Below are 15453 nucleotides of genomic sequence, written 5' to 3'. Positions count from 1 at the left end.
ACTTATTGTGTACAAGGATAGCACATCCAAATACTACAGTACATAGTAAGACCAAAAACACAACACTGAGAGTGCAGATCAATGGAAAATGAAAAAAGCGATTTTTTTTTTAGCATAAAGTAAATTATTTACAATGTTTCGACAAGATGTATGTTATCAAAAAGTAAATGGCATTTGGTTAGATTTTAGGGTGCTGCACAAATAGAGATTGATCTGATGATAAACGTTACCACAGACGCATTGACATTTGCCAAATAATCCGTTGCAATCGCACGAACGTTAAAACCTGCGTCAGCAAGAGCAGAACTTTTAGCATGTAGGTACTAGGTATAGGCCTACTTCTGCAAACCATTTTCCAGTCACCGTAAAGCAAACAAGATCTCATATGAATGCCTTACCATAAGAACTTACTGTCGAGTACCACGTATGCTTTACATTCAAGAAAACAATAGTGATCGTCCCAGCGTTGCTACTGCATATACTTCGTGTATATACTGTAGTACTGTAGATCTTACATTGCTGCATGCTTTAGATTCCGGAAAACACGGTATGGCGGGCTTTCTGTTGGTGAGACTTTGCACACGAGCATAACTGCCAAGGACATATCTCCAGTCATTCAACTTGCCAAAAAGTACAGTGATTTCACGTTAAGTCTTCCTACTCAAAGAAAGGAAACTGTTGGCGAATTTGCCGAAAATCTTGCCAGAAGTGAAAATTCAAAGGTAGGCTAAATAGTGAAAGTCTTTACCAGAAAACGACTCATATGGTAAATATAGCGAAATTTAACTTTGTTTTAAATAAACACTTTAAAATGAGGAATTGTGTGACATAGAAAATGTTTTTTTTTTATCGGATTAGTTAGTTTCTTTTTCTACAGGTTTGGTTTGATAATAATGGCTACCATGCGATGCCAACTTGGTTGAACATTTTAAACAACGCGGGACTACGATCGATGCGAACCGGTGGTGGAACACCTTCTGAATATGGAATAGTTGTGGTCAACCATCCTCTCAATTACACCCAATCGTCGTTGGACAAGGCTGCCCGGTTAGACATCTGCAAGATTCTTTTTTTCATTGCTTTTTTTAACGTTTTTTTAACACTGAGAGGATGCGTAGAATTTTGTAACTTAATGTTTGTTTTAACATGGATATAGCTTACCTGGAATTGGATACCACTAAGTACCAGTTCTTGAAGTATTTGTTATTTCATTTTTTTCTTAATCTCCGGCATCAGGAAGTTATGTGGGTCCATTTTTATTCGCAGCCCCCAAGCCATTACCGGAACGTTTGTTGCAATATCGGTCATTTTTGCACTGTCGTTTGTTCCTGCTAGTTTTGTTTTGTTTCTGATTGAAGAAAAAATCACGAAAGCCAAACATCTTCAGTTTGTCAGTGGAGTCAACCAAACCATCTACTGGATATCGACCTTCACCTGGGATATGGTAAGTTGCGGTGATGTTTCGTTCAAGTTTGTATAGCCTAATTGGATTTCCAAATAAATTTACTTTTTACAGGGTGAACAGAAAGTGGACTTTTTTATTTTATGATTAAACATATTGAATGTCACTTATTTTTATGATTAAACAAATGGAAAAATGTCACATGGAGATATATATATCTCCATGGCCATTATTCCAGTGTAACTACTGCACTGATGAGACCGGGAGGTCGAAACGGTGTGCACTGTCTGCAGTTGAATGTCACTTATATGCCTTTTAATATGCTAAATATCTTGATAAACTCTTTAAAATTTATATTTAATTGTAAGCATTAATCGTAAGGGTTAAAATAAGCCAAAGAGAAGCCATCATTCAGCTCCATCGCGCGAGGAAAACTAACTTAGATTATTGCCTCTAAAAAGTCGCCAAATCCACCATTTACATGTTGTGAATAGATTTAAGGAACTTGGTAGCCTACATCTGAAGATCGTCCTAGGAGCGGAAGACCTGGCACTGCTCAAACAAAGAAAGTGGTTAAGGCTGTTCGCGAAAGGCATGGATTCATAGTATCTATAGAGATCGCCAAGTAGGCTGGATTTCTGACAAACGGAGTGTAAAAGTGTTGCCAAATATTATTTAAATTTTTAGAAAAACTAATTTTTTGGCATTTTTAAAGAGTAGTGGTCGCCCAAAGCTTGTCTATTTAAAAATTAAAACTAACCTGAAGTTTAAAGTTGCACAAGATCGAGTAGTTTGTAATTGTGTTACTTTGCAATAAAGAATGTGAATTTATGCACAAAATTTAAATATAACTTAGAAAGAGAGGTTAAATTTGCAAAAAATATGATAATTTAGTAAGTGAATAATAAATTTTCCTTAGATTAGTTTTAAAATAGTTATTTACGGGCAAGTTTTGGGCGACTATTACTTTAAAAATACTAAAATAATATTTTTTCTAAAAATTAAAAAAATATCTGGCAACACTTTTACACTCCGCTTGTCAGAAATCCAGCCGAGTTGGCGATCCCTAAACTATGAATCCCTGGCAAAAGGGTGAGGAAAAACTTAAACAGATCCATCCGTCAAATGGCCAAAGACATGAATATGAGCAACACTTCAATTCATTCATAGCTTGTCACGCCAGTGTCGGAGCCAGGTAAGAGCATTGTTTGTGATGTTTTTGAGGTCGTTGTCATTACATGAAAGGCTAAGGGGGCACATGGCCACCTGGAGATGCGGCCTGATTTGTCACATTTTGCAGATTGTGATTACTGCTAGAGCTTGACTGACATTTTTTGAGATGTTTTTACTTTTTGCGGTTTCCTAATGACAAAAAACTTTTTTGTTGCCTTGGGGAAGCAATAGCAAATGAGAAAAAGTAAGTTGAAAAACGCAAAATCAGACTGTTATTGAAAATTAACAGTCTGACTAAAATTTACAAAATCAAATTTTCTTTGTTTTTCAACATGTGAGGATGTTAAAACTTATTGTGTCATCTGGGGAAAAGAATAAAGAAAACGTAAAAATCTAATTTTTAGAAAAATTTATTTAAACGTGCGCCCAAAGTTAGAAAAACCTGGAAATTTCTTCAAAATGTGACAAATCAGGCCGTATCTTTAGGTGGCCATGGGGGGCAGTTGGTGAGGATGTGCTTCATCGTCTGATTGTCTAGGCCGCAATCACACTTAGGGTCAGGAATCATCTTCCATCGGAAAAGGTTGCTTTTATTTCTCCCGACTCCGCAGCGGGCTCTATTTAGGCAGCACCACTCTCTTCTCTCAAGGGTGGGAGTTTGTTGAAGACTTTCGGAAGGACTTGGGATGCCAGGATGTTGTGTCCTATCGGGCTCAGAGGTCCACATTTCTAATCGTGCAGCTTCCGCGCTTGTGTGTTCCAATCGGCCGACTTTGATGAAGCTCTTACGTGATTTGAGTCTTGTTGGAATACGTTTGTGTTCATAGAGAGGGTGGCGTTGGTCGAATATTTGTTTTACTCTTTCCTTTTTTGTAAAGAGTAAAACAAATGTCCGACCAACGCCACCCTCTCTATGAACACAAACGTATTCCAACACTTCAATGACAACCACTGTGAGAAAGGATCTTCAGTTGTCTCCTTACAAGATAAGAAAACGGCCGTTCCTTACATCTCTCCAAAAGCAAAAGAGACTTGAAAGAGCACAGATTCTTCTCAAAAAACTGCAGATAGGCATGGCAGGACAAGAGATCATTTTTTCAAACGAAAAGCTCTTCAGAATTGAAGGTCAGTTCAATAATCAGAATGATAGAATTTACGCAAAGTCTTCAGCAGATGTTAGAGATTCTGTGAGAACAGTTTACTGCGGTCGAAAAACCATCTTCTGTCATGATGTGGGCCTCCGTCTCCAAACTTGGAAGTCTCCTCTGATTTTCGTGGAACAAGGAATTAAAATCAATTCAGATTGCTACATCAACGATATTTTGGTTCCAGCCCTTGAAGAGATGAAAAAACACTACAAAGGTCAGCTCTTCACATTCCAACAAAATGGTGTACCATCCCACACCTCGCGAAAGACTCAGGATGGTGCTCACGTCAACTTCTAAGATTCTGGAGCTAGAAAATGTGACCTCCCTCATAGCCTGATCTGATTCCCATGGACTTTTGCGTGTGTTCGTTATTTGAGGCAAAGTCCTGTTCCGTTGCTCACCAAAGTGTTGATACTCTGAATCAATCACTCCTGCGGCAATGGGCCAAAATACCCAAGGATGAGGTACGTGCCTCGGTCGTAAACTTCCGACTAAGAATTGAGAGATCCAAGTTAGTGGCGGCCACATTGAAAATAGATAAATAAATTTATTCCTAGTATTGTAAACTGTCATTGTGATACCTTTTTATTGAAATTTTATTTATTTTCTTTTAATAAATCGTTTATGAGTTGGTCTAAGGATTTTCTGTTCACCTTGTATGATGACTTGCATTCTTCTGGTGACTGTACCAGACTACCACCTCAGACAGCATGACTGACTTTATCAAGGGGGTTGAAACAGGTAGACACTACTTGTTCAGCAACACACCGCATAACACAAAAGCATATTGACGAAATGAAGATTTACTTTTGTAGATTTATCGCCTGTATAGAATAGGTTACAAAATTTAAAACAATAATTTTTGAATCTGATGCATAAACGCTTTCTTTCAGATCAACTACTTGATACCAGTCAAGATCGTCATTGTCATTTTCGTTTGTTTTCAAACAAAAGCTTATGTCTCTGCTGACAATTTTCCCTGCTTGGTTTGCTTATTGCTTTTATATGGATTTTCTATCACACCAATGATGTACACGGCCAGCTTTTATTTTGAGGTTTGTAACAGCGCCTCTTTCTTCAATCATTTGTTCAACATAATTAATTGCGCCATGTAACGGAAAAAGTGGTCTTGTGGCTTGTGCGGGTATCACATTTGATGCTGCTTGTTCAATAAAATTGTTGCTTTATCACGTTGTTTCTTTTTACGAATCTTTTCGATGAAATAGGTTTCAAGCATAAACAACTGCACTTAGCGATAGCATTGGTCTTAGCATAAACCCAGTTGCTATAAACAACACTGTATCTTACTTTTTTAATGCTACCCAGGTACCTAGCACAGCGTATGTTGTGCTGACTTGCATCAACTTGTTCATTGGAGTCAATGCGAGCCTGATAACATTCATTTTGCAAGTAAGTTTATGTAATGGAACTTGTGTAATAGTTCTGGTATATCGCAAGCAATCATTATTGTTTGCTCACCAGATAGTCTGCATGCACATGTTGACTACAATTTGTTCAAGTAACTTGTTCAATATGTTTTTTGCGGTTAATTCCAACAACTGCAGTGGAATTAGCTATATGTATGAAGAAGTCTTATTTACGTATCGGCTGCGTTTTCTTAGAACAAATGCTGTTTTCTCCGAGTATAGCTGGATTTGCTGTAAAACTTGTTTGTATAAATACCACAAGTTGAAAGAAAACGATCTTAACTTTTTTTAGGCTCTCAACATTTCTTATTTGAACGAAGTCAACGACAAACTGATGACTTTTTTTCTTATGTTTCCTCAATACTGTCTTGGCCGGGGTTTGATCGAGATGTCTGTTCGCCAGTCATACGCGGACGCCTACCTTGCTATCACAGGTGAGAACATGATAAGCAAGATGCTATGGAGTTGCTTGTCCAAGTGGTGGACTATCGTGCCAGCTGGCTGTCAGTCGATATGCAGCTGATAGATCACACGATTCCGCTTTTGAGCAGCGCTGTTAAATAATGCTGTTTAATTGCATTTCTTAAACGGTCATTCCCCAAAAAGTTTTAATGACATGTGTAGATCAATGAACAGGATATGTGAAAAAAGGAAAACGTGTGTGAAACTTTTGACGACATTTTTTTGTTTTAATTCCTTCAGGACATCCGCGTGAGGTCGACACTTTTTCCTATCAAGACATTGGAAGAAATTTGGTGGCCATGGGAATACAAGGAGTTGTGTGGTTCGGTTTTACGCTACTACTGCAATACAAGTGAGTCAGCCATCTTTTATGATCTATTATGATATTTTTAATATAATTTTGAATAACTAGTGTACTGTTTCGTACAATGAATTATTACCAACTGTTCTTCGACTACTTTGCTTAATCACTTGGTTTCCTTGCAGATTTTTTATTGGGAGTCGCTGTGCAAAAACCTCCAGTGTTGTAAGAACTTCTCCAGTGATAGAAGAAGATGTTGTGGCTGAAAGGAGAAGAATTTTGGAAGGACGGAGCAATGACATTTTGACGATTAGTGGCCTCAGCAAAGTGTACAAGAAAAGAGGAAATAACTCCAATCTTGTTGCTGTGGACAGGTAGCCTAGCTGATATTACGATAGCGTCTGTTCAATGATAAGAATCCTTTGCATATTGTTTGTGGACGCAGGTTTTTGTGAAGTGAAGGCTTTTTTACAGTGGTCACGTTGCAAGTATGCTAAGTGTTGCGATGTCCAACTTGCACGCTCTAGTCAACAGTCGGTCCTTCGCATTTCTTACAAGTTTTTGTCTTTTTAGTTCGCAGTTCTTTTTTGTTAAAACTACGGTTCACTTAAATAGCCGCCATGCTTATTGGTTTTGAAATAATCGCACCCAACGTTCATAACTGCCACATTTAAACCTGACTTTCAAAACACCACCCTTGAAGTTGTGGCATGAGGCCCGGCTGAAATTTAATTTGACCCTTTTTTAAAAAAAAACAGTTTTGTTTTCCACTTTTCTATCACCAGTCAGCATAAAGTGCAAGCTCCACACGTGGGACGCTTGCTTCTGTGTTAAAAAATTAACAGCTGATTCTTGTGTGGGATCATTTTTCTTCAAGTCTTGTATCAACTTTGTCCATAGATTATGTGTTGGTGTCCCCGAAGGCGAATGCTTCGGCTTGCTCGGAGTGAACGGAGCAGGGAAAACCACAACCTTCAAAATGTTGACTGGAGATACGACACCAACAGCCGGTGACGCTTTGATCTGCGGTCAAAGCATACTCGGTGATCTCAGAGAAGTTCAACAGAACACAGGATATTGTCCTCAGTTTGAAGCATTGAACAGCTTGCTTACAGGTACGCGTTCGTTAAGAGTGTAGAATATCGTTTTCGTGCAAAACATTATTTGATAACTTTATTTTAGCATAGATTGTTTTTCATCTTCAACTGACGCGTTAAGATTCAAGTCTCTAACAACAACTTGTTTGCAGCAACACAATTTAAGTTTTATTAACGAAAAAGTTTATTACTTTTTTCTATGAAATTGACATTATCTGTTGACAATTTATTGGTATTGAACCATGTTTGGTGAAAAAACTATTTTTTAGAAAACGTACTCTATCTACTAAAATGATTTATATGCGACAGGTCGCGAGCATTTGATATTCTACGCGAAACTTCGCGGAGTTCCTCCTGAAGATATCGCCCGCGTGGCAGACTGGGCTGTCAGTAACTTTGGATTGAAGATGTATGCCAATAAACCAGCTGGAACGTACAGTGGCGGAAATAAAAGAAAACTGAGTGCAGCTATTGCCTTCATAGGATGCCCTCCGATTGTGTTCTTGGTATATGCAATTTTTTAAACTGAAGGCTTATTTTTACAAACCATGTAAGAAATTGTAAGAAACACTAACCTGGTACTTCCTGAGAACACATCTTTCATGAATAGGTTACTTGAAATTATTCAGTTTTTTAGACGTGGGAATTAACAGGACATTGGTTAATTTGATGTACGACTGCCATTATAATGATTTTGTAGCTCTTCGCTTTGAGTAATTTGATGATTTGCTTGCATCTGCGGCATGACCAGTACGGTTTAACGCAGAAGTGTTTTTCCAGCTAAAACATTCTCTCGTTTAGTTATTTCTTTAACATCTCTTTGCGTTGTTACAATGTCAAACGTAATGTTTATGGCTAAGAATTGAAAATTTCTATTCACCTTCCCCACGACAACAACATCTCGCCTCTTGATAGTAAGTAAAAGTCACACTTGATTAAATCTATCATTCCATTATAACAGGACGAGCCAACTGCCGGGATGGATCCCATGTCTCGAAGGTTCCTCTGGAGCAGAATCGCCGAAGCTGTTCGAGGTGGTCGCTGCATCGTGCTGACGTCACACAGCATGGAGGAGTGTGAAGCTTTATGCAGCAGACTCGCTATCATGGTCAATGGAAGGCTCAAGTGTTTGGGAAGTCCTCAGCATCTTAAAAACAAGTAAAACTTATATATTTTTTGCAGTTCTCGTCTATTTTGTTTCTATCTTTGTTTTTCTTTTTATTGAGGTCAGGGTTTTCAAAGTTGTAATCACAATGGCAGGCTGAATTTAAATGTTTTTGCAGATATGGAGAAGGATACACAATTACAGTCAAAGTCGGGGGACTAAATCCAGATTTCGAGTCTGTGAAACACTTCATCGCGTCGAAGCTCGAAAACTGCATACTGAAAGAAAGCCATTGCAACATGATGATTGTATGTCTCTTGCATCTTGATGCTTACATGCAGACGAGTTAGTTGCCTGACCGAGTGGTGAGAGCTCTGGTGCGACTCTCGAAAGGGTGCCGTTTCGACAGCTCAGCACTGGGCGTGTTTATCTTCTACAGAATACTTAATGACGTAGCCTACCTGAAATGAACATTGACGTTGGGTTCTTTGTCTTCTCGTCCACCGTCCACTTAATCTAAATATTCAACCACCATGCGTAAACTGAGATGCAACAAAAAATCGACGACTGTTAGTGCCATTGTGTGGATCTCACAAAACATCTATCACTGTAGCACGGTGCTATTTTAATAGTGTGGTTTGTTCTGAAACTTCTACAGTAACTATTAAAATTAGTAGTAGTTGTGAACAAGCTTTTTTATTGCACAATCGACTTTAAGTTTAAGAAAATATTACTTTTTTTTATTCAGTTTCAATTGCCATTCAAGGACGTGAAACTGGCAGAAATCTTCATGATTTTGGAAAGTAGTAAAAAGTCTATGAATGTCGAAGATTATTCTGTAAGCCAAACCACTCTGGATGAGGTAAGTGGCCTCTTAGGATTGCTTATTGGGATACATTCATGATCTACTTTGATCATTTTTTGTTAAACAACTTTAGCTTGCTTAGTTTTTCAACACAGACTGCATCAGCAAGTCAAATTTGATGTGCGTGTTTTGACTGGAAAAAGAATTAACTTACATAGGGCGATGTTTGTGACAAAATTGTATAAGTAGAATTGTAGCTAAACTTGTGAGCGGAACGTGTGAAATGCATGACGAATATTGAGAATAAAAGCAGGAAACAATTTGTAACTTTACTTAAAATTAATTGAACCTATTGCAAGCTTGATAGGAGATGTATTTTTAAGATGGCCTACAATATGGTGATTATTTCATGCAGCAAATCAGCTAGTTTCATATTGATTCAACATCTGAAGATGTTCGATCGATGTAAAAAGATAGCTGATTTGCTAGCTGGGTTTATGCTTTCTTTTGAATTAATAGAAATTTAATAGTTACTATTTTTTGTACATCTCCAGGTGTTTGTGAATTTTGCCAAAAATCAAAGCGACGCCATTTGCGACGACGAGTATATTGGCTATCAGCCTCTGAATGACGAGACTGTGATGGATTATTCACAAATGTCCGATCAAATTCGAGAACTCTCTGGTTCCAATGACATTGTCATGCAAAATCTCACTTCAACTTCTCACTATCACAACAGCACCGAGCAGCTTCTTGTATAGTTGAACTATGCACTAATTTCAAGACTTTCTATGGTCTTTTTGTGTATGGGTTTTTAATTTCGAAGCACACTTAAGGTGTTTTTCAACCTATAGTTTTTATTGCACTTTTAATTTAACGTTATCTTGCTGAACACACTTTGTGTCAAGGTGTATAATCATTGATACGCTCAATTTTGATGTCCCTTGAACTATTTTCGCTTTGCATTCGTCGCTTGCCCGCGGAACACTTCTTTACGTTTATGAATTGATATATTGCAGATCTTAGTTGTTTAACCAACTTCTTCGCAGAAATAATCTGAATGGAGAATGATACAGTGAGTTTTACGGCTGTAACCTGCTTTGTGATAGGCTACCATTGAAACTTTCTGATTTTTGTTGCGTTTGATCGTCATCGTAGGCAATTTGTCAACGTACGGTAGCGTTTTTGCAGTAATATCACCATGTCATGTTTGTTGGTTGGCCGTTACCAATGATTTTGAAGACGATTAATTAATTATCTTTTTGCCTGTTATCTCGCAAAGTCCGCTCAGTTTCTAATGCAGACGTTGAATTTGGAAACCGAATGGATCTTATTAACTGTGTTGCTGCGCTCAGTTTCTAATGCAGACGTTGAATTTGAAAACAGAATGGATCTGATTAACTGTGTTGTTGCGTTCATTCCTTCAAGGTAGAGTCGATTGCCATTGGCCTATTATGGCAAGTAGCCTACAGTAGCTTCAAGCTATAAACCTAGTTTGTCTATAAACCAAGCGTATAAATCTAGCTAAACCTAGGCTATATTTTATACTAATTCAATGCCGCAAACTTTGAATCGATTTAAAAGGGACGGATTCTGATAGCTCGGAAACTACTATAATGAGGTGATTCAAGTTGCTCTCAACCGTTTTATTTTTATTTGTACAATTTTCGAATTGAAACCTTGTTTATTTTTTACTTCGGTTTATATCAAGAATAATTGATCTCTCATGTTTCTGCATGTGAATTCATCAAAGTTCTTTAACATGGCAAAAAAAATTTCTTTTGCAATTGACATTTTTGAAGCACACACACATTGCCATTTTCATCTTTTGTGCTATCAACTGTGTTAATTTGATGTATCCTTGTTTTCTTATTGCTTTGTGGCTACTGTTTATCGTATCAAATTTTAAAAAATCATCTTCTCCATCACTTCTCGAGAATACCACAATTTTTTTTTTAGTTTGTGTAGAAAATACACATTGTTACTATTGTCTTTCATGATCTTTTCGCATAAAAACGCGGAGTAAAGACTCCTGTGTTTCAAATATAATCCTGTATGTTTTTATGTTGTCATTGGGCTATGTTTGTTCTCATGGGGTAGCCTAATAAACAAAAGAAGTTGTGCCAGCATGTTGAATGTTGATAGTAGCTTTAAGTTAAACACAACAAACACAGGGATGAAAACATTCAAACGTATTGTTACCTGACTTACGTAATAAAACGGTGGTTGCAATTCCCCACGCATTTGCAAGTTTTATGTCTCATTTGTAGCTTTAAGCCTGTTTGGCCTACAGCACGTTTGTGAGTCGCTTATATTGGTCTAATAGTTGGTTAGCATACCTGCATCATTCTTTTTGTTTTAAGTTGTTTCTAATTTTTTTATGGCCCAATGCCTCCCCCTGTGTAGCCTACGCTACTGCCTCTACAATTAAAGACCCCAAACATTTTTAGATCGCTCAGCACAGTCATTTTAAATTGCAATCATCACTTTTATGCTTTGGCTTCACACACGTAAGTTCGACCTGGTTCTACAAATGGTCATGACGAAATCAAAAAAATAAATACGCGCTGGTTCGACTCTTGGTATGTGCGCTTGAGCAACGCACGTTAAGTACCGCTCTCCATTCAGCGGCATCTAATGGATGGAATAATTCCCCGGCAACAAGACTTCAACCATCGGATACTTCATTTTGTCGATCTCGGTGACCGGGTCTGCGTCAGTGATTCAAAGCCTCTACAAGTAGGCTATGCGAAACTGCCAGGATTAAGCTCTGCAAGAAGCTTTCCCAGTCGAAATTGCTGAATGTTGACTATAGAAGTGGCAGAGAATCGTCCCCACTTAGGCCTAATAGGCTAAGCCCAAAATCGCTGATACAGCAGCAGTGATGGTTTTCTTTTATAAGGCTAACTTATAGCCTAGTTTAGGCTATTGTACAAAAACAAGATTATCACAAGAGAGAGAGAGAAACCTTTTATTTCGTCTGTTGCGACAATAGTACGGTACAATTATAAACAATACGAATAAAATAGTACCATAGCTATCTAAATACCACAACAGACAGGAAGCAGCGAAAGACTATATCAGTCATCGAGTCAGCTGCTTCCCAGTTCTTAATGTGACAAATGTCAAGCATCGGTAAATTACGTTGAAACAAGATAGGCTGATGTTCAGTAATATTAATGAAAGAAAAAAAAATCATGTGCTGCTGCGATCCTTAAGTGAAGTCCTGTGGTTTTATTCAAATATAAACTTTATTCCGGGTGATTAAAAATAGGAAAAACTTTTGAAATCAATAAACTCTTGTAGCAAGGGCGTTTAAACTTCAGTGCAACCAAGAAAAGTTCAAGCCAATAAATAGTTCAAGGCTACGAGTAAAAACATTTTCAGTAACAGTATTACAATACAAAAATAATCACAATTTAAAACAAAGGTATAGCCTAGGCCTATTGTTCCGTCATAAAAGAAATGGCTGAGTGACTCTAAGTGGTACCTGTTAGGCTGCATGAAACTAGCGCAATGTGACCATATAATTTGACAAACAAATTGAATAGAATGTAAATGAGAAATAATTGAGTGTAACCGAATAACACAATAGGTCAATAATGTTTTCTTCAGACGAAATTTAACAAAAATCAAATCCAGACGACGTATCATTACAAAGTTTGAGCCCAAAATAACAATTTATGACAATTTTTGTCACTTTTCTACTGACATAAAGCAACAAAATTTAAATTCAATTAAAAAAATCAAACACTTTGCATTGAAATAAAAGTAAGAAAAAAAAGCATTTTTGTCGATTTAGGCTAAGTGCGATTGATCCAAACTTGTCTGGCAGCCCTTCTTAAAAACTGACTAGGCTTGATTGCTGGCCAACGTTCGATTTTTATGTCAAAAACTAAGTAAATTATCATTAAAAACTCTTGCGCTGGTTTAATTAAATTGATTTATACCGATACAACACACACTAATCCAGAAAAGTTTAAAAAACAACTGAATTTAAAACAAAAAATTTTAGGACAAACTTTGAACCGATTTGATAATGGGCAGCAAACAAGATATTACACAATAGAATGTAAAACAATTAATCCACATGGCTTACTAATGGTTGTTTGATAAATTTTCTACCGTACTGTACTTCAATTGCTTCACTGGATAATAATTTACTTTCCTCATCCCTATTCTTTCAAAGCTGAGGCTGGCGAGTCAATTGCTTGTTTGTTACATGCGGCAACCGCAGACTTGGATTCTTGATATGGGTTTCTTTGAATTGTTCTGTCTTTGCGAATTCTTTATCGATTTCGAAAATTTTTGGACTGAAATGACCACAATTAAATTCCTTTCTAAATTTGACTAAAATTTGCTATTCTCCAGGCCTAAGTTTTTCTTTAATCCAATTTATATATTTAGATCTGGAGAGCAAAATCTTTGCTGCTTACTTTGTAAAAGCGCGGGAAAAAAAGGTACACTGCTTGTTAGTTATGAATTTTTTTAAACAGATTAGCCTATTTTCTTCTTTCGTATGAGAGGTTGGTTTTTGGACTACATTTCATTGGGGTCAAATGTCCGGGCATTCTTCGAGCAGCTACTTGATTGTAGAGTCCTCCAGCGTTGACAGGCCAACTGCCCTTGGAAGAGTAGGCTAAACATCGGGCAGTGGTAGAGGATGTGATCTTCTGTCTGTTCCTCTGCACCACAGTTGCATGCCGCAGATGTTGATAGGCCCCATTTGTGCATCGAGGATGCGACGCGCCCAACACCCGTGCGGACGCGATTCAGCCGTACCCAGACAGGTCGTCTGAGCTCCTTTTCTGGTGGCATGGGTCCAGCGTCGGGGACATAGGTGTGGAGTCTGGAGGTGTTGTGTGTCCACTCCTCTTTCCAGGTATTGGTGATCCAGGATGAGGCGCTGGTGTGCTCCAGCAAGGATTGTGCTTGAGCAACAAAGGGGCTTCTCAATTTGAGGTGTTTCTTTATTACCGATCTGGTGAGGTAGCTGTGGAGCACGTGGTGTGGCTCCAGTGACCGGCGAGCCAGGGAGAGTGTGGCAGCTCGGCGGCGAAGCTCAGCAGGGGCGATGCCTGAAAGAATTGGTAAAAACTCAGTAGGTGTAGGTTTCAGGCATCCTTACTCATTACCAGTGTTGTACGTTGACAGCGTCAATTTTTTGTTGACGCTGAGGCTAGCGCCGTCAGTTTATTCTTTAGTTGACGGAAGTGATAGCGCCGTCAACTATTTTGCCGATTTGAAGCGTCAAGCGCTATGCGTCATTTTTCGTTTTTGATTAAACATTTTCAAGACTTGTTTTTGAATTACAACACACCAATACCATCCAGCACTTCTTTGGAACGCATGTTTTCACTTGGAAATGATATTATGCGTCCCAAACGCAGCAGATTGTCAGACAAACAGTTTGAAATGCTTGTGTTTCTACAAGGAAATAACTAATAAGCTAAGCACCTAACTACAATATGAATACAGTCTCAAAACATAATACCTGTTCTTTATTAATAGCTATTGCAAGCCTAAACTTGGTAAGGCAAATAGGCTACTTCCGTTTTTTGAGATTCTGGATAATTTAGCGCTAGAAATTAGCGCTGACGCTGACACCGTCAATTTCTACAAGAGCTTAGGCTACGCAGTACTTTACGCCGTTAAATGTTTAGGCAATTCGCGCTAACGCTGACGCCGTCAATTTATTTCATTGACGCGTACAACACTGCTCATTACTGAGCTTGAGTCTCCACTTGTGGAGGTAGTCTGACATCTTTGCCATATCTTGAGCAGTGGTGGGCATTATCGGCGATAATTTATCGGCGATAATTATCGGCGATAAATTTTTATCGCTTATCGTTATCGCTTAATTATTTTTTCAGTTATCGTTTATCGTTATCGCCAAAGGCAATATTTGATTATCGCCGATAATTAATCGCCGATAAATTTTAGTGGAAAAGTGGAAGCCGAAAGACCATGAAAAGTAATATTTTTACTAGCCACCTAGTTCATGAAACTAAAATTAAAACCAGTTCTTCTTCAGTGCCTGAAGTGTGTGTGCACAGGTCGTTGTCATGGGAGGGGCACGCCCCCTGCAGCGACGGCCCTGACAACACAATAATTTTTAGAGTTGCAAATTGCAATGCAATGAAATGCATGCAACAAGTCTCTTGTTGTTTTGCTGCAATCGATAATCGCGAGTGAATTTTACAATTAAAATGTAAGCGCACAGGCGGTACAGATTCCTTTGAAGCGAAGCGAAAGAAATTGGCAAGTGGTTTATGAAACTGTCGCAATACGAGGCCGCTTTTACATCGGAAACATGATCTTTCACGCCACCATCACTAAAACAAGTCATTACAGAATATGATATTGATTCAAGCGTTTGACATGCAGACCGACATCATTGCATCTTGTAGCCTAATAGTTTTTGCATGACAATAGGCGCATCGAGTTGCGTGGTAAAATTATGCTCAATACAGTATAACCTTTCATAGCCGAGTGGTGAGAGCGCTGGAACGGCAATCGAAAAGGCAGGACAC

At 38.2% G+C, this 15453-nt stretch overlaps 1 protein-coding gene across 2 annotated transcripts in view; it reads left to right on the top strand.

The window, feature by feature from the left end:
* Nucleotides 1-11047, top strand: part of LOC145778912 (phospholipid-transporting ATPase ABCA1-like) — a 71519-nt gene extending 60472 nt beyond the window's left edge. The window contains exons 35-48 of one of the 2 annotated variants that reach the window (XM_082590503.1): nt 533-722; nt 878-1047; nt 1267-1444; nt 4617-4778; nt 5050-5133; nt 5443-5584; nt 5853-5964; nt 6099-6287; nt 6814-7028; nt 7320-7516; nt 7972-8168; nt 8294-8423; nt 8864-8977; nt 9475-11047. In XM_082590503.1, coding sequence (XP_082446629.1) covers nt 533-722; nt 878-1047; nt 1267-1444; nt 4617-4778; nt 5050-5133; nt 5443-5584; nt 5853-5964; nt 6099-6287; nt 6814-7028; nt 7320-7516; nt 7972-8168; nt 8294-8423; nt 8864-8977; nt 9475-9681 — 2287 coding nt within the window. In that variant the 3' untranslated portion in view covers nt 9682-11047. The remainder of the gene's footprint in view (nt 1-532; nt 723-877; nt 1048-1266; nt 1445-4616; nt 4779-5049; nt 5134-5442; nt 5585-5852; nt 5965-6098; nt 6288-6813; nt 7029-7319; nt 7517-7971; nt 8169-8293; nt 8424-8863; nt 8978-9474) is intronic. The other variant, XM_082590505.1, reaches the window with a different exon arrangement.
* Nucleotides 11048-15453: the final 4406 nt, after the last annotated feature.

The sequence above is a fragment of the Aplidium turbinatum genome, chromosome 10 (assembly GCF_918807975.1).
Source record: "Aplidium turbinatum chromosome 10, kaAplTurb1.1, whole genome shotgun sequence".
NCBI lineage: Eukaryota > Metazoa > Chordata > Ascidiacea > Aplousobranchia > Polyclinidae > Aplidium > Aplidium turbinatum.
The sequence above is the reverse complement of the archived record's forward strand: the minus strand, read 5'-3'. Positions and strand labels throughout refer to the sequence as shown.